The sequence below is a fragment of the Typopeltis vanoorti genome, chromosome 8 (genome assembly GCF_054136105.1).
Source record: "Typopeltis vanoorti isolate ZY-2024b chromosome 8, IOZ_Tvanoo_1.0, whole genome shotgun sequence".
Classification (NCBI taxonomy): Eukaryota; Metazoa; Arthropoda; class Arachnida; order Uropygi; family Thelyphonidae; genus Typopeltis; species Typopeltis vanoorti.
In genome coordinates, this window is record NC_143556.1 from 149,087,532 (window position 1) to 149,109,763 (window position 22,232).

The 22,232-nt window shown below is 36.2% G+C and overlaps 1 protein-coding gene across 1 annotated transcript in view; it reads left to right on the plus strand.

Annotated features, from left to right (window-relative positions):
- Positions 1-22,232, plus strand: part of Usp39 (ubiquitin specific protease 39) — a 407,046-nt gene that overhangs the window by 316,352 nt on the left and 68,462 nt on the right. The window contains exon 11 of the mRNA XM_090396479.1: positions 12,655-12,716. Within this exon, the coding sequence (XP_090252605.1) occupies positions 12,655-12,716 (62 nt within the window). The remainder of the gene's footprint in view (positions 1-12,654; positions 12,717-22,232) is intronic.

Consider the following 22,232-nt stretch of genomic DNA (forward strand, 5'->3'; position numbering starts at 1 on the left):
AAAATTAAATTTCATGTTGAAAAGAAGAGTGCAAAAATTTTTTTAAATGAATCAAAGTTTGAGTAGCTTTCTTAAGTTAACTGTAGTCATAATACACAAACATCATTCAAGAAAACATTGAAGAGTTTAAAAACAAGAACCAAACCTTGGGCAAACCCTAAAGAAAACTGACTGATTCAACCAGAGGCATGTGGTGGGATTATATGTAAGGATAGAAAAATCAGAACTTCATGGTGGACTCAGGAAGTTCAAGAGGAAGTCAAGGAAAAGAAGAAAACATATTGAAAATTCCTGGTAAGTCAACTTGTGCTCTGAGAGAATACAGAGAAAACTCTAAGAAACTGAAGCTCTGTGCAAAACTCACTAAAAAAGTGATGGGAAGACTTGCGTTAAGAACATAGAAATTAAGCATCAGGAAGGTGCCAAAATATTTGGAGGCTTTTGAAAAAGCTTAGAAATGGGGTAAAGGGAACTGCTGTAAAAAGAATCAGAGATGATCATGGTGACATGTAAATTGAAGATAAAGATATTCTAGATGTCTGGAGTAATTACTTTGTAAGATTACTGAATGAAACAAGTAGTGACAGCATGATTGTAGAAAAAAAAAAACACTGAACAGGAATTCAGTCAAGAAAAGTAGAACAAGCCAGCCAATAAACACCTGAAATTTGGAAAGATAGCTGGAGTAGATGATATTTGATCATCATCATGATTTTCTAGGATTTAGGCCTAGAATGGCCAGTTCTGCCTGATGTGATCGTTGAATCCCTTTAGAGGACATCCTGGTTTTCTTTTTTCTAATGGTTTGTAATTGAAGGCTTGTTTTGGTAATCTTTCTGTTTTCCTTCTTTCAATGTGTTCCATCCATTTATGTGTATATTTTTTAATCTTTTCAATTACTAATCTTTGTTTGTCATTTTGTTTTATTATCCAGATTTCACTTCCATACAATAGAAGTGGTAGAGCTAATGTATCGTATACTTTTAGTCTGGCTTGTTTTTGAACTAGGTTAGGTTTAAATATAGAATTAATTACAAATCTTATTTTTAAATATTTCACAATTTTTAGATTTATATATTTTTCATTTCATATGACCGTAAAATAAATTTATTTCTTCAAGATCGAAATACATCATACATCCAACTTGATTATGATCCTACAAATAAGACACATCAAGAAACTTAACAAATTACTCGATGAAACCACTTCCTTAGCTCAAGAAACCATAACTCAGAACGTACCATGCTAGGCCTCCTAGAATATATGGTTTACCTAAACTTCACAAGATCAACATTCTGCTCAGACCCATCGTGAATTCTATTAGCAGCCTGACTTACAAATTATCAAGATTTTTATGGATTTTTTACAACACTCAAAAAGAATTAAAATAGAATTTAATACTTCCTATATTTCGTCCTCGGTTCTCCCATGGGTCCCCCCCCTCTCACCCCCCCCCCTTGCCAATTTCTACATGGAAGATTTCGAAAAATGAGCCATAGACTCAGCCCCACTCAAACCTTCTATCTGGCTATGATATGTAGATGATGTGTTCTCTATTTGGCCTCATGGCCCAGACACGTTAGACTCCTTCCTCAGTCATCTCAACAGTCTACATCCAAGAATCCAGTTTACTATGGAAAAGGAAAAGAACAACTGTTTACCCTTCCTAGACACCTTAGTCACATGCCTGCCTAATGATACACTTGCCTTCACTGTATACAGAAAACCCACACACACACAGGCAGATACATTCACAAACTCTCCCACCACCGCTCCTCACAACAATATGGCATCATTAAAACTGTTACTAAGAGAGCCCACAATCTTTGTTCCAGTGGAACCGCCCTTACTACTGAGCTTAACCACATACACAACACTTTCCTCTCCAATGGCTACAGCGAACACAGTATCAAAAAAATAATCAGTTCCTCCCCCATTCCCCGTCCTTCTCATCAACAAGATTTTAAAAATGCCATCACCATACCCTACATCCGTGGCACATCTGATAAAATAGCCAAGATACTAAAAAAGTACAACCCACACACAGCATATAAGCCCTACCGCAAACTTGCTACCCTTATCCGTTCTACGAAAGATCAACTCCCTCCTCTCTCGCTGCCTGCAGTTTACAAAGTACCCTGTTCCTGTAAGCTGGCGTACTTTGGACAGACAGGCAGATCAGCATCCATCCGCCTGGAGGAACACAAGTCTTACATATGTAAACATAACTATGGCCATTCAGGCTTGGCTGACCATGTTTTGGACACCACCCACAGAGTATCATGGAAGAAAACCACCATGCTCCACCACAGCAAATTCAAGAAAGAGAGACTATTCTTAGAAGCAGCAGCAGCTCTCAGAAACCAACCAAATCTTAATAAATTCTTAATAAATACGGTTGCATTAAGCTTCCGAAGATTTGGGAAACACTCATCACCAGAGGTCCCACCTTACATTCCAGGCCACCTACAACCGCCCTTAGAGGGCGCTCCACGTAGATAGGACTTTAGTGTCACCCACGTGGTTGGGTTTAGTATTGTAAGATTTGTGTGTGCATGTTATATTAATTGTTTGTAATCCCCGTAGATGTCCTAGTGACTAGGACAAAATATAGGAAGTATTAAATTCTATTTTAATTCTTTTTGAGTGTTGTAAAAAATCCATTAAGCCTCCAACATGATGTCCTCACAGCACTTAAGCCTCTACACACGAATATCAAGATTTTTGTCTAACCTTTTTCATTCTCTCAGTCCTCTCATAGGCCATTCAGTCTCATGAATTAAAAATTCCCCAGAGTTTCACACAAAAATAAAAGACATTCAACTGTCAGAAATGGACATACTAATTAGCTTTGACATTTCTCCCTCTTCACTAATATTCCCCACAAGGAAACAATAGACTTGTTAACTCAGAAATTTCCATCTGATATTGTGGAATTATTCAAATTTGTTATTATATCTGGATCCTTCACATGGAAAGAAGAAATTTACAAGTAAGAGTTATTTTTTAACGGTATTAGCAACACCAAACAATTTTACCAAAAATATGTTTTATTAACTGCTTATATTTCGCTGAATTTCAAATCAGCATTATCAGAGCACAACATACTTGTACACATGACAGTGAGTGAGTGAAACAGTACAATTGCAATGGACAAAAGATCTAAAGTCTTATTTTGGCATTCTCTAACATTGTAAAAAAAAAAAAAAAAAAAAAAAAAAAACATTACCGGTATGTCAGAGTTGCTCTTAGGATAACAGTCTACCAGATTTTTGGCAAAATTCTTCAAAGCCATTGCTGACTCAAAAAATAATCTTTCAGATCTGTAACGACTTCTGAATAGCACATCCATACATCAGTCCTGACTTGCCATAGTAATAGTAGTGGATGTATTTTTCATGATCTTCTTGTTTGTCCATAGTAGGCCAAGTCACAGAGAACTTCATACACTTCTGGGTGTGTTAAAGGGTGAAATTTATCCTTAGGAAAGTGGATCAGAGTTGCTAGTTTGACATGAGGTTTGAAAGTGGTGCGAAGGTATGTTTTATCAGTACTTTGGCTATCTTCTCTGATGTACCTTTGACATAGGGAATAGAAATGGTCATGTTGTGTTCTTGTGTATTAGGGAAGGGCAAGAGTAATGGGACTATGTAGTATTTTATCTATTTTGTAGGGATTGTAGCCGTTAGCCAAGAATGTATGGTGCAGATATTGGAGTTCTGTGGTCAGAGCTGTATCGTTAGAACAAATGGCTCTGGCTCTGTGTGTAAGTGTTTTTAAAATTCCATACTGTTGAACTGGATGATGATGTGATTGTTTATGTAGGTATCTTCCTGTGTGTGTTGGCTTTCTGTAAATGGAAAAAGATTGTGATTCATCTGAAAGGCAGATAACTACTGTGTCAAGAAATGGTAAAACAGTAATTCAATTCTTTTTCTACTGTGAAGTGGATTTTGGGGTGTTAGCTGTTTAGGCAGGTGACAAACACATTAAAAATGTCTTGTCCATGGAGCCAAATGGGAAACACGTTTTCTACATAGCGTAACCACACTAGTGGCTTGTATGTGGCTGTGGTAAAAGCTTTGTTTTCAAAGTGTTTCATGTAAAAATTTGCTAAATGGGGGGGAGAGCGGGGGAACCCATAGTAGTACCATTAATCTGTTTGTAGATTTTTCTTCCCCATGTAAAGTAACCTGCATACATAGTAAATTTAAATAGTTCAAAAAATATCAGGCGGGAAAACACTTGATCAAATGAAGAGTGTCTATAAGTGATACATTGGTAAATAAAGAGATGACATCAAGACTAACCGTTGGCCTACTATGGGCAAACAGGAAGATCAGTTAACATCTGCCTGGAAGAACATGAAAAATACATTCGCTACTATTACTATGGCAAATCAGGACTATCAGACCATGCTTTGGACACTCCTTCACACAGAATTAGATGGAAGAAAATGGATGTGCTATTGAGGAGTCATTACAGATCTGAAAGATTATTTTTTGAGTCAGCAACGGCTTTGAAGAATTCTCCCAACCTTAACAAATATGGTTGCATTAATTTGCCAAAAATTTGGGAGACTGTTATCCTAAGAGCAACTCCCACATAACTGTAATGTTGTTTTTTTTTTACAATGTTAGAGGGCATCAAAATATGACTTTAGATCTTTTGTCCATTTCAGTTGTATTGTTTCACTCACTCACTGTCACGTGTAGAAGTTTGTTGTGCTCTGATAATGCTGATTTGAAATTCAGCGAAATATAAGCAGTTAATAAAACATCTTTTTGATAAAACTGTTTGGTGTTGCTAATATCGTTAAAAAATAACTCTTGTTTGTAAATATGTTCTTTCCATATGAAGGATCCAGATATTGTTAATACCTTTAAAAAAAATAAGTCATGAATAACTGTCAACACCTAAGCTTATCTGTTATATTTACAAGCAAGAGGAAGGAACAGCAATGAGCTCTCCTTTATCACCAAACTTAGCCAACCTTTTTTTCTGTAACACCTTGAAGAAAAAGTTTCACATTTGAACCTAAACCAAAAATTTGGCTACGATATATTGATGACGTCTTTGCTGTCTGGAGTCATTCTGAATAAGAAGTATACCTGTTTCTAGATAAGATCAACATTCTTCATACTCACATCAAATTTGCACGAGAAAAAGAATCTTCACAAGGTATCTCCACTTCTGTCTATTGTAAGCCCATGTTTTCATGTCATTACATTCACAATTCATCTGCTCGCCACCCATTTCAAAAAATGTGGCATCATTAAATCATTAGTAGCCAAGCATGCAGATTTTGCTCCTCCAAAGAATCTTTAAACCAAGAATTGGAAATCATCAAAAATACCAGCCATACTAAATGAATACAATCGAAAAACAACTCAAAGAATTATCAGTCACTTCCCCACACATCAACCTAGACAAGAACAAGCCTGTTGGATTCCCATACTGTATGTTAAGGGCATTCCTAAAGACAAACTCTCACCTTTGATGCTACCTGGCGTTTACAAAGTTCCATGTTCCAGTAAGATGTCTTATTATGGACAGACAGGAAGATCTATTAGTAAACGCATCTCTGAACATCAAGACCACATCTATCTTATCAAACTGCACAGATCTGGCCTCACACAACATAGAGTTGAAAACCCAAACCATAAGATCCAGTGGAAAAACACCAAACTTCTACATAGATCCTTATATAAACATGAACGTTTATATAAAGAAAGTGCTGAAGCCCTGCGTCACAGACCCAATTTAAACCGTAATGACATTCTTGCTATCCCTAAAGTCCGGGAAATTCTTCCTTAATTGTTTAAGATAAATATATTTATGTTATTGTATTTTAATCTAATTTATTTTTTATCAGATATATTTTAATTTAATTCTATAACACACTACTGCACGCATAGTAGGATTCCATTGTAAGCATGTACCCTAACTGTATATTATTCCTATTACTGTTTGAAACAACTACTGATGATGTCCTAAGATACATAGAAAGAAATATTTACTTATTAAAAATTTAATTACTGTGGTTTACATGTGTATGTTTAGTTATGAATACCCTGTAGGTTTCACTATATAATAGAAACTTACAACTTTCTCTAATCCAGAGTATTTTAATAATAAAGTGTGACACCTTTTGGCTACTTGTATACAAAAATATGACTTCTGCATTACTTTAACCTTAGTATCACCTGTTGGCCTAGCTCCCATTGATGAGACGTCAATGAAGGTCAAAACTGGATTGGGTAGTGACCCTTCCCATAATGCATAGCATTATACATGTCTGCAAGGAGATATTCTTTGCATTATGGGATACTAAGGCAAGTGATATGAAGTCATTAGCTTCTTTATACGTGTTGCCCCAGTTCTGAAAATAGTTCAGGTGCAAGCTTGTTTACTACACTTGGATAGCGGATTCAATCAAGAATATAATTTCTTGGTATTTATTTATAACATATGGGTTGAGACTTGCAAAATACAGCAGTAGCAGAGATGGAAGAGGAGAAAAAGAAACTTGTTTTGTGGGTTTCTAGGTGTACTGTGAAAGGATGTTGGGTGGCAGCCGCATGTATTCCACTGATTTAGTACTGAGTGGGGAATTAGTGATGTTATTTCATGTGAACACTTGTCACGAAAATCAATCTAGTTGCCTTCATCTGTATTGAGTGAAGCATTTCGAATGAGCTTTAAGCCCCCCCCCCCCTCAAATGTGAGAGAGGTATTCAATAGTTGGGGAAGTTATGATTTGTACAAGGTTAACAGCTGTCTGGATGAAGTAACATCTTGAGCAAAAGAGAAATCCTAGTACTGTGCAAGCTAAGAAGGCAGTGGTTATGATGTATTTATGCCAGGAAGGGCTTCATGTCAGGGTGATTCCAAGAAGAGAAATTTAATCTTGTCTAGAAATTTGAGTGTTGTCAAGGATCATACTGGAAGGAAATGGTTCTTTTGTGAGGAATATGGCAGAACTGGGTCTTGCAGCATTGAAATTGACGAGGATAGCTTGAAGAGATGAGAATTGAGGACAGTGGTGGTTGGTTTTCTGTAGGTTGAGATGACTTGAGTAAAGAGAGGTTTGTCAAATGAAGGGAAGGAGTGTAATATGCTGTCACCTACCAAAACTATATATTAGGTTGGAGGTGAACTGAAGTAAGTCATTGATATTCAGAAGGAAGAGGGTTGGTGAGAGAACAGAACCTTGTGGAACCCCAGCATTAGTTGAATGGTCAGAGGATAAGGAACCATCTATCACACATAGTAGCATGCATCTTATAAGAAAGCTGGCAATACATTTGCAGATGTCATGGGACACTTTTCCATGGCATTTGACCTAAATGAGTAGATTTGTGAGTTTGCTAGCCTGGTTGGCTAAGTGGTTAGTGTACCTGCTCTCCAACAACAGGCTGTGGGTTCAAATCCTGTTATGGGCATGGATGTCTGATTGTCTTTAGCTGGAAGATGATTTTATCGTCTGGTACAAGACCACCTCTCCCTGCATCCTGTTTGGCCTGTAGAGTAGGATTTCTGGACTATGTAAAAAAAAAAAAAAAAAAAAAAAAAAAAACTTATATAAAATTGATACGAATAGAAAAAAAAAAAATCCTTAGCCCACCCATGGTACAAAATGTACTATAAGTTTGCAGTTAACCTTTCATGGGTAGGAGCAACATTAAAAAAAATCTCCTGTTTGACAGCAATGGAATCTGTACTGGACTGGTGGTCATTTATTAGCTGAGTGCCTTCAAGGTAGTGTAGGAGTTGGGAATTGATGGTTTTCTCCTTTACTTTAGATAGGACTGAGGCAAGTGATATAGCACTGTAGTTTGATGGCAGTGATTTATCATCCTTCTTGGTAATGGGTTGAACATAGCTAATTTCCAGGATGTGGGGTAGATATAAGTGGAGTAAGAGAGTATAAACAGGTGACATGGGACTGGGGTTAGTTCTGGCTAAATTTTTATCATCTATTATTTTTTATAAAGTATTTCTGAGCTCTTTAATCTCTTTCTTAAATAGTTTTTCTATCATTAGTTTAAGAGTTATTTATGTCATCTCTGACTTGAACAGACTTGTAAATTAGGATTCAGATTCTGAATTAATGATTCCTCCATCTCAGCAACTTGCAAAGTTTTTTCAGTGCTAATAAAACCAGGTTTATAAAAAGCCCTCTTTAATTCAGATTTCAAACCATTCCATAACTGAAAAGCGTTTCTCATCAGATTCAACAGTTCTAAAACTATATAATAGATATGTCAATTTATCATAATATTGATGAACAGATTTTCTTTATTTGTTTGAACACACAAGAATGAATTTTCTAAAGATTAAAACCTATTTTTTCCTTTGTAGAAAATTCAGTAATTAAAATCCATTTAAATTCTGCATAAGTAGTCTGAGTTTTCTGGAGTTTAGAACAAAATGTTTAGCTCGTCCTTTTGACCTCAAGACTAAGAGCTGTCATTTATAATACCTACCAACCATCTTAACATTTTCAGCTGTTTCAAGAAATTCTTCCACATTCTCACTTATTAGTTGTAAAATTAGGTATAACATGTTTTAAATATACATGCTTAGACATATTCTAAGTTTGAGAGACAGTCTCCAATAGCATTAGAGAGTTTTGATTTATGTTATTTTTATAAACTGAAATATGTTTGACTCAATTTCCTTAATTATTTCTTAGAATTACCTTAGCAAGTTTACTCTAATTATCTTGTCATCAACTGTGCCATTTGTAGAATACAGAGAAAAGAACAAAGAATACATAAAATACCTCAAAGAATACAGATAAAAATGTAAGAGAGCTGTACTAAGTGTAAAAGTATAGCTAAACAAAAGTTGTGGGAAGACTTCAGTAAGAATATAGAAAGTTAATATCAGGTAGGCGGCAAAATGTTCTGGAGGCTATTGAAAAAGCTTAATAATAGAAGAAAGAGTTCTAGAAGGAATTAAAGTTGATGAAGTTGACATGAAAACTGAAGATGAGAATATCATAGATGTTGGGAAGACTGTTAAATGAAACGAAGAGTAACAGAACAATAATAGAAAAGTTTCAAGAGGAATGGAAACAGGAGTATGTATTAATGCATGAGGTGGAAAAGTGCCTAGAGTGAATGATATTCAACCAGAAATGCTCATGTATGGAGGTATAAAAGTTTTACAGTGGCTATGCTGCATAATATAAAGGAAATGGTCAGAAGGTTGAATTCCAGATGATTTGAGTAGAGCTCTCATAGTTCCCACTTATAAAGAAGAGAATAAAGATGAATGTGAGAATTGCAGAGAAATTTCTCTAAAGTTTTCCAAGTAAGATTTATGCAAGTATACTTGAAAAGAGACTGTGAAAAATTATGGAAGAGAAATAATTGGGAGAAGAAAAGCTTTTCAAGATCAGATTTTCACTTTGCAATAAATAGTTGAGAAATCATGTGAATATGACAAGGAACCGTATTTAAGTTTTGTAGATCGGGAAAAGGTACGAGGGTGGTCTGAAAAGTTCTGAAAAAACAAATTTATAATTTCAAAATTATTTTTATTTTTCAACATAATCTCCCTTAAGACTATTACTTTTATTCCAGCAATACTCCTACACCATTATCCCATCCCTGTAGCGGTTCTCAGTAAGATCTGCAAAATACCCCTCTACAGCTGCAATCACCTCTTGATTCGAAGTGAAACGCTGACCAGCGAGGAAGAGTTTTAGTTTTGGGAAGAGATAGAAGTCCAAGGGAGACAAATCTGGGGAATAGGGTGGATGTTCCAACAATTCATAGTGCAGATCCCTTAATTGGGCAAGTGCATTGTCCTGATGAAAGATGATTTTTTTTCTTCTGCAAACCGGTCTTCGTCTAGTCTGGTTAAAAGATCAGAATAATATTCCCCGGTTATTGTTTTACACTTTTCAAGATAATTAATAAACAAAATGCCTTTAGCATTCCAAAACACCGATGCCATGACCTTTCCTGCTGATGGAACAGACTCTGGCTTCTGTCCACTGTTTTGACTGCTGTTTGGATTTTGGCGTGCAATGGTGAATCCAAGTCTCATCCATAGTAATAAATTGACACAAAAAATCAGTTTTATTCTTGTTAAAACACTCCAAGCACTGTTCAGAGATTTTCATGTGAGTGCATTTTTGATCTACTGTGAACAAGCGTGCCACCCATCTTGTGCAAAGCTTTTTCATTTGCAATTCTTCATGCAAAATATATCCTACATGTTCTTTTGAAATGCCTATAGTCTCAGCAATTTCACACACTTTGACTCAGCGGTCATCCAATATCATGCACTTGATCAATGATTTCTTGTGTTACACTTTTTGGACGTCCTTCATGTGGATTATCTTCAAGGCTGGTACAGCCACGTTTTAAACTCGGCAGCCCATTTCTTAATTGTCGAAAATGAAGGAGAAGAGTGCCCATAAACTTTTATATGAATTTTGAATGAATTTCTTTTGGCATTAAACCTTCTTTTACAAAGAATTTTATAACCGTATGATACTGAATTTTATCCATTTCAAGGGATACAGACAAGTAATTTACTTCAGCCAGCTGTATAAAATAAACTACTTGATTGAATGACTTGCAGTTTCATATGGATGCTTATGATAGATGTATCGACTTAGAAAAAAAAATCTTGCTGATAGTGTTGCCATCTATGGTCGAGGCAGAGAACAAGGGTGCTTGGAGAGTTTTAACAAGAATAAAACTGATTTTTTGTGTCGATTTATTACTATGGATGAGACTTGGATTCACCATTGCATGCCAAAATCCAAACAGCAGTCAAAACAGTGGACAGAAGCCAGAGTCTGTTAAATGTAATGTTCTACAGAACAATACATAGTCTCTATTCAATTTATAAGATATCCCTTACATCAAGGTCATCTGCAGCCAGTGCCTTAAACCTTGTTCTCCATTGTTCAGGGGGTCAAGGATAACCTAGTCACCTTCAATGCTGCTAAAAGCAGTCCTGCCTTTACTCTTGCAAAAGGGATCTCAACTCACCTTTCTTCATCCTCAGTAATATATACATCACCAGACAGGATGAACTCTCTTTGGACTGGCATTTACCTTAAATGTCAGTACCAACACATCACTAGCTTCCTCAACTTCTAAAAAGCTAGGCATTCTTTTCTGCTCAAGAAGCTATTTTACACCCACTCAGCTATTAATGCTATATAAATCCCAAATCTGCCCATCCTTAGAATGCTGTACATATATTTGGGGTAGTGTACCTAATTAAAAGCTCCTTAAAAATTCTTGATGCTGTCAAGAGGAGAGCAATTCAGATCATAGATAGATGCCCCCTTCCCTCATATGCTGAATTTTTCTAGACTGTAGTACAGAAATGTATTACAGAGGACATAATAATACAGAGGGCATAATAATGGAGACTGCCTTCCTTCCACTTACCAGTTGATGTGCAGCACCAGTATCAACTGGTAAGTGGAAGGGAGCAAATAATTATCTTTAAAACTGATGATCATGAAGTTACTAAATATAGAAAGGACATTTTGAAGATTGTAGAAGAATTCTGTGGAAAACTGTACAGTAAAGATAATGATATAGTACAAATCTAATACCTAAAGGCAAAACACCACCAGTCTGCAAGAGGAAGTTACCCATGCAATCAAGAAAATGGGCTGAGGAAAAGCTTCAAGAGAAGATTGTATTTCTGTAGACATCTTTAAAAGCTGTTAGTCTGGAGGTGGAGGAGTCGATACTTGCCAAACTATTTACTAAATGCCTTGACAAAGGCCAAATTCTCATGGAGTGGAACAGTGCTACAGTAACTGTTTTACATAAGGGGGGGGGGGAGAAGACCCGAAAAACTATAGACCTAATTAGCCTTCTACCTGTAATTTGCAAAGTGTGTTCACAGGAATGCTTTCTACATTGATTATCTAACACATGACACATGAAATTGAATTAATGAATTAAACTAGATGATCTTGATTGGAAGGACCTAATACAGTGCTGTAGGTTATGGAAAATGCTGTCTGCCGAATATATAGAAATATAATTTTCAAACTGAGATGTATGCAAATGATACTTAGCATTTTTTTTAATGTATTATCGTGAAGAATTGTGTCAGTCTGAAAGAATTTTGTTGAATATGTTAGTTGTTGCAAAAAAATAAAAATTACAGCAAAACACATAGACATATTTAGTATTGTATGTTTTTACATGAGGAAAAATCCCATTATTACTGATATCTATTTAGATTTTTATTAAAGGGAGTCTAAATATATCTTGATTAGTGTGCAGCAACTCTAAAAAATGAAACTATTCAAATTATTGCTACTATAGAAAATTACTGCACTGTAATATTGTGTTGGCTTGATATATGAATAATTCTCACAACTTATGTTTGAATCCCCCCCCCCCCCCAACTTTGCTGCATGATATTAGATAATATAGTCACTGATTTTAGTACAGTTTAATTTTCTCTTTGCATATGTTTCTTTCAGAAACTTAAATGTTTTGCTGAGTTGTGTGTCAACATGTGCTGCTTACTTTTTCATGAGGATAAAAAGTTTTCTGTTTTGCTTTGTGTAATTGTCATACTGCATATCAGATGAAACAAAAAAAAAATACAAATTTTGTTTAGAAGTAATTCATTTTTTTACACTTTTTCTAGAGGTTTACCAAAAATACTTTCTTTGTGGAAAAAAATCCAACAATTGTCAACTTTCCTATAAAGTAAGTAATTCATGTTATAGACTATATTAGTACCTGTTTAAATGATGAACATTTTTGATATTATGTAGATAGCAATTTAATTATCCTATCATGACACTAAACATTATTTCCAATAATGTATATTGATGGACTTGTAAACAAAACAAAACATATATTTGATGTTAATTTCTATTGTACTATTGTTAATTTCAGAAAGTAGAAGAAACTAATTAATGAAAAGACATACTTATGAAGCCAAATAAGCATATATTTAGACACTATCTTTCTGAAAATTTTACATGCTTGAAAAATATTTCAAGCATATGTTTGCCTACTACTCAAGTTTATACATTTGATTATTCATATTGGAATTTTTAAGCAGATAACAACATAGATAATATAACAACTGAAAAATAAAATTTATTTATTTCAGATTTCCCTCTTCAGGAAATTACATGTTCATACAAACAATAGTTGAGTAAAACAACAAACAAAGACATATTCTAAAATATAATACATAGTAGAAACTATTTCAAATCTGAGAGCTCCTCTTCCTCAAACAAGAGTCTCTTGTTTGAGGAAGAGGAGCTCTCAGATTTGAAATAGTTTTATGCATTCAGATTTATTGAGGTACCGTAGATTTGATTCTGCCTTTGCAAATTTAGATGAACTTGGATGCATTGACTGACTTGAAAAACTATTATCCTACGACTGTCAGAGCGTAATATCCAAAATCACCATTCCGTTCCATTAAGCTGTCTCCACCCCTTGTTGAAAAAATATAGAAAATAGTAAAGCGTTTCATGCCGAATATAGAAAGCTATAAAAGTTCAACGAGTCCAAGCGTAAGCCAACAGGTGGTACATGCTGGGGCAACTCGTAGTAAAGGTGGAGTAAGTGGAGTAAGCTCTAATCACTGTCCTTAGTATTTTCCCATAATGTAAAACACAACTCAGTTGGAAACAGTTGTATAGTAGGTGTCCTCCTGCGATGAGTCTTCGGACTCCTTGGAGGTGTCACGAATAATAACTCCTAGGGAGATGTATGCTGTTATACATTATGGGAGAAGGTCACTACCCAGACCGGTTTCGACCCTTTTTGGGGGTCTCGTCAGTGAGTAGGTAGACCTAGATGTAAATACTGAGGTTGCAGTAATACGAAGCTTATTTCTTTACTGTACGAGTTGCCAAAAGGTGCACTAATGAATTACTGAGATAAAAAGCCAATTGTTAATTTATTAATCACAGTTGAAGAACAATAAAAAAACTTTGAATATGAGAGAACAGTAAAACATGTGCATTATAATTTAAACTTTTTATGCATGCAGTCACAAACTAACTAGAACAAAACACATCTAGGTGTGTGTATATATATCATCAAATTCCTGATATGTACCTTCACAGGAGGGAACAGAATGCTACAATAGTACTACAATAAAACCCCATTTTTACATTTCCACAATTTACGTTTTCCTGCCATTTACGTCGTTTTCTGTTGGTCCCTTCTTAAGGCCTATTCTTGCGATATATTGTTTTTCCGCCATTAACAACTTGATGTGGACGTTATTTCCTGTGATTTGCTTTTTTTTCTCGGGTGGCAATACTGATTTTCAAATAGATTTCTGCAGAAATCTGCGCATTTCTGTTCCTAGATGGTGTTGCTTTCGGCTGTAGTTTCGCTTCCGCCATCACTGTAACCTGCACGCTTGCAGCAGTAATGTAGTGATCAGCGATACCGTGATTTTTCAATCACAGTACGATTGATATTGCAGAATTGCTGCTACATAATTTAGCTTGTGAAAGTTGCTTTCAAGTTGCGGTGGTGGATTTATGGAGAAAAAAGACATAAAATGTATTTCGCTAGAAGAAAAGATGGCAATTCTGCGACGTGTAGATTGGCATGCTGGAACACGTGTGCATTTAGCAAAAGATCTTGGACTCTCCATGTCCACTTTGAACAACACGATAGTAAAAAACAGATCAGGCATTGAACTCAATGCAAAGCAATCTGGCGCTATGTCGAAAAAAAAAAAAAAAAAAGCAAAAACAATCAACAATTAAAGATTTTTTTAAATAGATAAATGCAAGTAATGTTAAATTCATTTATTTTCAGTTATTAAATTTTGTAATCGAGTATGTAGACTCATTATTAGCAGTAAGTCATCTTTTATCCTTTTTTAAATGTTTTTTACATTTCCTGCTATTTATGCTTTTTTCCATCAGTCCCCTGAAAAGTGTAAAAAAAGGGGTTTACTGTATTTATTTATTTAGCATTTGGCTAAGATTATGCCACCACACACACACACACACACAAAGGACGTACAAGACACTAAAATGTATAAAAGAATACAGAATAGTGTGAAGTGATACTATAATCATATATACACATAAAAATATACAAATAAGCATAAAATTAAAGTTGAATGTCTAAGTTCGACAGCCAATCAACAGCATCTGTAAAAGCTGTTATAAAGTCAGATACAGGTCCCGTATAGGCCCTGTGAGGATAGTCAAATATGATATATTGTATAGTATGGTTATCCTTACCACAGTCACAAGATGAGTATGGCCTTATCTCCCATGTAAACAAGGAAGCTCAGCACCCACCATGGTTGGTGCGAACCCTGTTTAGGGAGGTCCATATTTTTCATGGTAGGTCAAACCTTGATGTAGGGCTGTTTGGGTTAAAGACAGTCTGCCAGATTATTGGGACTTGGGCAGTCCATTCCATGTGCCATGCTATTATTGCATCGTAACCCTCACTGACAAGTCATTGTGCTGTGATAATTTGCTGTAGCGGATTCCAGCAAATTTTATTATATTCGCGAATCAGGTTGTCTTGGCATCGTAGTTGTGGTGGTTGAATGCGGCTCAGAATTGGTAGCCAGTATGATGGAGTAGTCTTTTTTGTTCCAGAAATTATAATTTTTGGTCTGATGTCCATTGTCTGATTCAGGTCGGTATCAATTAATTTAGCACGTGCACTGTTCAGCCAGATAGTTGAGCAGTATTCAGCAGTTGAGTAAACAAGGCCTAGAGCAAATGTCCTTAATGTGGAAGCACAAGCCTCCCCAGGTTGTTCCAGCAAGTTTATGTAGTATGTTATTTCTAGTCCTGACCTTGGCAGCAGATATTTGGGAGTTAGTATCACTAGTTAGTATGTGCTCTATAATACAGAAGTTCTGGTGTTGGGATGTGATGCATAGATCAGCATATGCAAATTTTCTAGACATTGTCCTTGGAAGGTCAGAAATATACATATTGAATAGAAGAGGGGCCAGAACTATTCCTTGTCCATTGTTAAGTATTCTTGGCTTGTTCATATCATCATCTATAACTACCTGTACTGTTCTGTTAGACAGAATAGCATTGATCAGATGGGTCATTTTTTTACATTTCAGTATTTTAAGGAGTTAGTAGATCATGCCATTCCTCTGGACATTGTCATATATAGCCATCAAGTCTATAAAGACTACACCAGTTTTAAGGCATTTTTCGAAACCAGATTCTATATGAGTTGTTAGGGCCAAAACTTAATCTTCACAGCTGTGCCCAGGCCTGAAACCAGCCTATTCATGGGTGTCAATAATAATAGTACTAATTCTATTATAAATAAGTCTCTCTAATAGACACTGCTCAGTGTCTGTCTTAAGACAGACACTGAGCAGTGCCATAGCTTTCAGTTTTATCAGTGGGCTTTCCAGGTTTCAGGATGGCTATTATCTTCGACTTTTTAAATTCTGCTGGTAAATCTGCCACTCTGTAGAATATTAGAAAATAATTTTGTCAGCCATACCATTGTATTTTGTCCAAATTTTTTTTAAAATTCAACGTAAATATTATCAAATCCAGGTGCTTTACCAGTTTTCACTCCCTAGAGTGCAGCAAGAAGTTCTTCTTTGGTGAATGAATTTGATAGAACAGTTGCTTCAGAACAACCTTCTTTAAAGTCCAGTTCCTTCCTAATTTTTTTTTTTTTTTTTTTAAGCTCTGGACAGATTCACTATCTGATTGGCAATACAATAGTACTATGTGAGAGGTTACATTATTACTAACTTCCTATTGACAGTTTCTTTCCAAATCAGTCATCTATCAGGACTCAAGTGCCATTAGATCTTATATTTTTTGACAGCTGCAATAGCTATAATTGGAATGTGGTTGTGCCAGGAAGGATCGGAAGTACAGGTCAGTCTAAGAAGAGAAATCGGATTAAGTTTGGATATCTCAACATTACGGAATATGGGGGGGGGGGATGTGGACTCTTTTTGCAAGAGATCAAACAGGGCTGAATTTTGGTGGCATTCAAGTTTACAAGGTTGTCGTTTTCCTTCTGAGATCTGGGTTCAGGTCCTTGGTTGTGGTAGATTTTGAGGACTCTAATACTCAAGTACTACAAGGTTTGTTGAATGAAAAGGAGGAAGAGTGTGCTGTCATTGGCAAAGCTATGAATACAATTGGAAATCTGTGGGAGCAGGTCATTTATATACAAGAGGAAGAGAGCAGGTGAAAGAATGGAACCCTGGGGTACTTCTGCATTAGTGGGGAAATCTGAGGAGAGTAAATCATCCACCAAGACACACAGTGAGTGACCTGTGAGAAAGTTCATCTGATTGCAGAGTGAGGAAGGCATACCATAGGATGGCAGTTTGTTAAGAAGGCCCCTGTGTCAAACCAGATCAAATGCCTTTGAAATGTCAAGGACAACTATGTGAATTTCTCCATGGCCAGAGTCCAGAGGTGGGTGGTGCAAGCAGGAAGATAAGTTGTAGATCGCAAGTTGTGGAATCCATACTGCTGGTCACAGATTAGTTGGTATGTCTCTAGGTGGTTCATGAGTTGGTTGTTGATGAACTTCTCCATAATTTTAGACAGAAAATAGAAGTGAGAGTAGTTGGACAGTAGTTTGTTGGTTGACTTTTATCACCTTTCTTTGGAATCGGTTGGATGTGGACTTATTTCCATGTTGTAGAGTAGATGCCAGTTAAATAGAATAGATTGAAGAGGCGATACTGGATAGGTGTTAGTTCTGGAGCACAATTTTCTAACGCAATAGGTGGGACACCATCAAGACCAGATGCCTTATTTCTGTTCAGGTTATTAAAGATTCTTTGTATTTCTTTTTGTCAGAAGATTATGGGAGACATGAAGGGAGCCCTTCTTGGTGTAGTGGAGTGAACTTTATCCAGGTCATCAATGCAGGAATCGGAAGAGAAGAGTGCCAGTAAGTTGGCATTGTCTTTAGGTCGGGTAACTACAGTACCATCAGGATGTGAGAGTAGTGGAAACCTGGGTGGGCAGAGGTTGTGCCCAGTTGCCTTGGCAGGGGACCAAAAGGACTGACTGCCATTTGGGCAATAGGCAAGTTAGAAGCATTTGGCCCTTTCAAAGTCTGATTTGGACTTGATGATTATTTTGCAACTGTTGCAAGCTGCAGAGTGGGCAGCTGGAGATTTGGTCTTGAGCTGTTCATAGTAAGCAGAGGTTTTTTTCTTTTACAGCATTGACACACTTTTTTGAGAGCCAAGGCTTAGATGAAGGTTGAGAATTAAGAGTGGAATAAGGGATGAAAGCCTTCATTCCTGTGTGGATGATTTCTGTTATTCAATCTGAGCAAGTGTTTGCATCAGAAAAATTGAAGCAGTAGTAGTAGTCACAGAGGTCCTTCCAAGATGATCTTTGTAACTTCTTCTGCTCCTTTTCACAGACCTGCTGCTTTTTTTCTCTCGGTACACATATGCTCCAAAATAATTCTCATTGGAATGAAGGTCTCATCCTAACTGCTATCCAGGCCTTGGTTCACCAACAACTGTGCTGTGCCAAAGCTGTCCAAGAAAAATTTCACATTTCAAATTCCAGCCTGGTTGGCAGAGTGATTAGCATATCTGCTTTCCAACCAACAGGTTGCTGGTACAAATCTCACTATTATAAGGATGTTTGTGATTGTCTTTACTTATTATGTCTTTACTTTACAGCAATGTTTCCAGATAATTTAAAAAAATAAATGCAAAAAAAAAATATATATATAAATATTTAATAAAAAAAAAAATTCCACTATGTTGATACATAGTCCACAGGTGTATTTTTTTTAAATTTATTTATTGACAGGTGGATTATAAGCATTTCTGGGTGGGAATCACATTAAAAAAAAATACATTGCAACTTGAGACAAAAATTCCAGCATCACGCTCGCAGGAACTGGTTTTTTTTTTACACATCAGCAAATCGAAATCGAACTATTGAGCTTCTGGTCCCTTGCCAAGGAACAACTTTTAAGTGCAAACAACAAAATTACATGATAACCATGGTAATAAACTTTAATGAAAGTAACAAATATTTTGTACTGAAAATAACAGTACATTATCAACATGTGGAAACAAACAAATCAAAGAACAAGGATACAAGGTACTTTCAACAATTGACTTACTAATTAAAAATGGTTGTTGCATGGTAGTAATTAATATTAAAACTCTTTGATATTTACCTAAGATGAGAATCGCCCAAACGTTTGGGAAGAGACAGAGAGAGACACAATCATTCAGGTTAGACCGATGTAAAAGGCCTTCATGACTTACTTGATAAAGGTGTTCATGTTTAAACCTGCTTTTATGAGAAGATGAGCTTCGTCTCACAGGATACTATGTTCAGTGTCAATACTATGTTGTGCCAGGCCAGAATATTGAGGTTTCACATATTCAATGTAGTACTGAAGTTCATTAATTCTTTTTTCCACAGAATGGCCTGTCTGCTCAAACTATGTCAAATATTCCTGAGGAATCTGATAAACACTAGCTAAAGATAGAGATGACAGTTTGTCTTTTGTAGGTGGAAACAGATGAAAAATTTTGTTAAGAAAATACAATACACTGCTTGTAAAAAAGTCAACAGACACATAGTTTGAGAAACAAACAGCCATGGCACCCATCTTAAATTTAGGACCCTTTTTGTTGCGATGACTGCACCAATCTTGCAGGGCATATTTTCCACAAGTGTATGATAGTGTAATAATGCAGTGAACTGCACCATTTGTTATAATGCAGTCTTCTATTTCTGCTACCCTGCTTTTCCCTTGCTTTCTTTATTTAATATTCAAGAATGGTCAGCTGCCTTAACTATCAACTGCCGCCATATATCTATTTCTAATATATCTTATTTCTCATGCTCTACAGTCTAACAAATTTATTTTTTAACGACTGCGCTAGTTAGCCTATAAATTGAGTATGAGAACATAAGATCTTAAAGCCAAAGACAAAACAGATATCGTTCATATTCCCCACTTATTCTTACCTTAAACTAGTCATGGCTTAAATATAATTCATATAAACTTCTATCTTTTGCAGGTTTGCATTTTCTAGGGTAGTGCATTGACAGAATCAGTCCATTGTGTTGTTTACAAACCATTTAATTAAGTCAAACAGAAATACGTACAGAATGAGTTACATTCACATATGTACACAAAGTCATTACATTTCTCTGGCTAGTCTCATTCTTTCTAATCTAACCTTAGTTTTAAGCTTAATTCAACATTAATATACATTATACATAGACACTCGACATACATTCTTGTTCAGCACACAGTCTTTCACATTAATCTTTTGTTCACGTGTAAGCCTTCTTCTTGTCTTTTTTTCTTTCCACTTGTTGATTCGTTCCTGTTTTCCTGCTAAATTTCTTCCTTGAGTTGTTGACTATGCCTTGCCTTATAGGACCCTTTGGCAGCAATGCACAGCTCTTTCTTTTTGAGATAATAGACACAGTAATTTCTTACGTGGCAACTGACCCATGTAGAAGACTTGGAACTCATGATGCTTCTCTTTCGATTCCCGACAGTGAACCTAGCTTGATTGTGGACCCAGGTAAGAGAAGAAATAGAAAACCCTAAGACAAAATTTCTTCTAGATGATTTGCCTTATATAGGCCCTGACTTCAGTTGTGTGCATGCACAGCTCTCAAAAATGGTCACATATTTACCTCCGGACATGCTGACGTCATTCTTCGTCTGTCTTTGGAATTCTCTATCCATGGCAATTTTTAGAATTCTTTACTATGGTCAGGCATTGATCTTTGGACATAATGTCATTCTTCGCATGTTCTTTGGAAATTTCCATCTATGGCAATTCCTGGAATTCTTCACTATTTTTATAATTAAACTTACTGATTTAATATGAGTTAATATCGTTACATAATGATGTCATAAGCCACATTATTTTAACACAGACTCAATACAGTATTATTACAAAAAAGATTATTTCAGCCAAAAATTAACATTTCTCTAAGTAAATTCTTCTAAACAAAAAAAATGTAAAAACGAACGTGATGAGTTACGAAGTCGCATATCATGAGAGATTTTACAATATCAGTTAATGGGAATTTCGAACCATTCTTCCTGTAGGCATGTTGTGATGTCCTGGGTTGTTGATGGGGGTGTGACGTCCCTTGACCTCATTCAACCTCCAATTCATTCCACAGATGTTCAGTAGGGTTGAGATCAAGGCTCTGTGGAGGCCAGTCAAGTGTGGTGATGTTTATGTCCACAAGACATGAAGTTACAGCAGCAGCTTATGACATGGTACATTGTCTTGATGGAAAAGACAATGGTCAGTTCCATAGAAATGCCACAAAGTAGGAAACATTGCAACCAGAATGTTCAGATATCTCTTGAAGCCCAGTGTTCATGGCACCACGAAGAGAGGTCCAAAGCCAAACCAGAAAAAACAGAACCATACCATTACACTGCCACCTCTGAATTTCATAGTTGGGGTTATGCACTCTGGTAAGAGCTGTTCACTTGGGCATCCCCGATACCCACACCGGTGTAGCATGATTTGTCACTCCATAATACAGTTTTCCAAGCTTGCACATCTTGCTGTACATGCTCTTTGTACCACTGAAAACGATGCTGCATGTTTTTTTGGACAATGTGGGGCTTTCATATTGCAGTCCTACTATTGAAACCAATGTTGTGAGCCTCAGTTCTGAATGTTTTTGTGCAGATTCATGTTCCATTCGATGCCAGGAACTGTGCAGTCAATGAATGTTGGTTTTTACATATCTTTCGTAGCATCCTACAGTCACATTCATTGAATCTTGTAGTCCACTTGCAGTCGACTCCATGATCTTCATTTCAGTATGGTATCATTGATTGTTGACCCCAGATGGCCCAATTTGTCAACAATTTGCTGAACAGATAGGCTTACAACATGGCATCCTGTCACAATGCATCTTTCAAACTCCCTGAGTTCCCTTCTCACAGCCATTTCAACCAGACACAGTTGCACTGACTTGGGAGCATCATATTTCTCCAGTTTATACTAGCTACAAAGACGTTAACTTGTTTACATGCCACAATGCATCTTGCCCATGGGGATGTTCATTGACTTATTTTCGAGCAGTGTATGTGGGATTAAGGTGAAACTTCTTCAGAATTCTACCATTAGGTTCAGAAATACCAGAAACATAAGGGATTGGAACCGTGTGGTCTGACGAAGAGTTCTTAGTTGTTGGAACATAATAGTCAGTTATTTGTTGGATTTCATAAGGA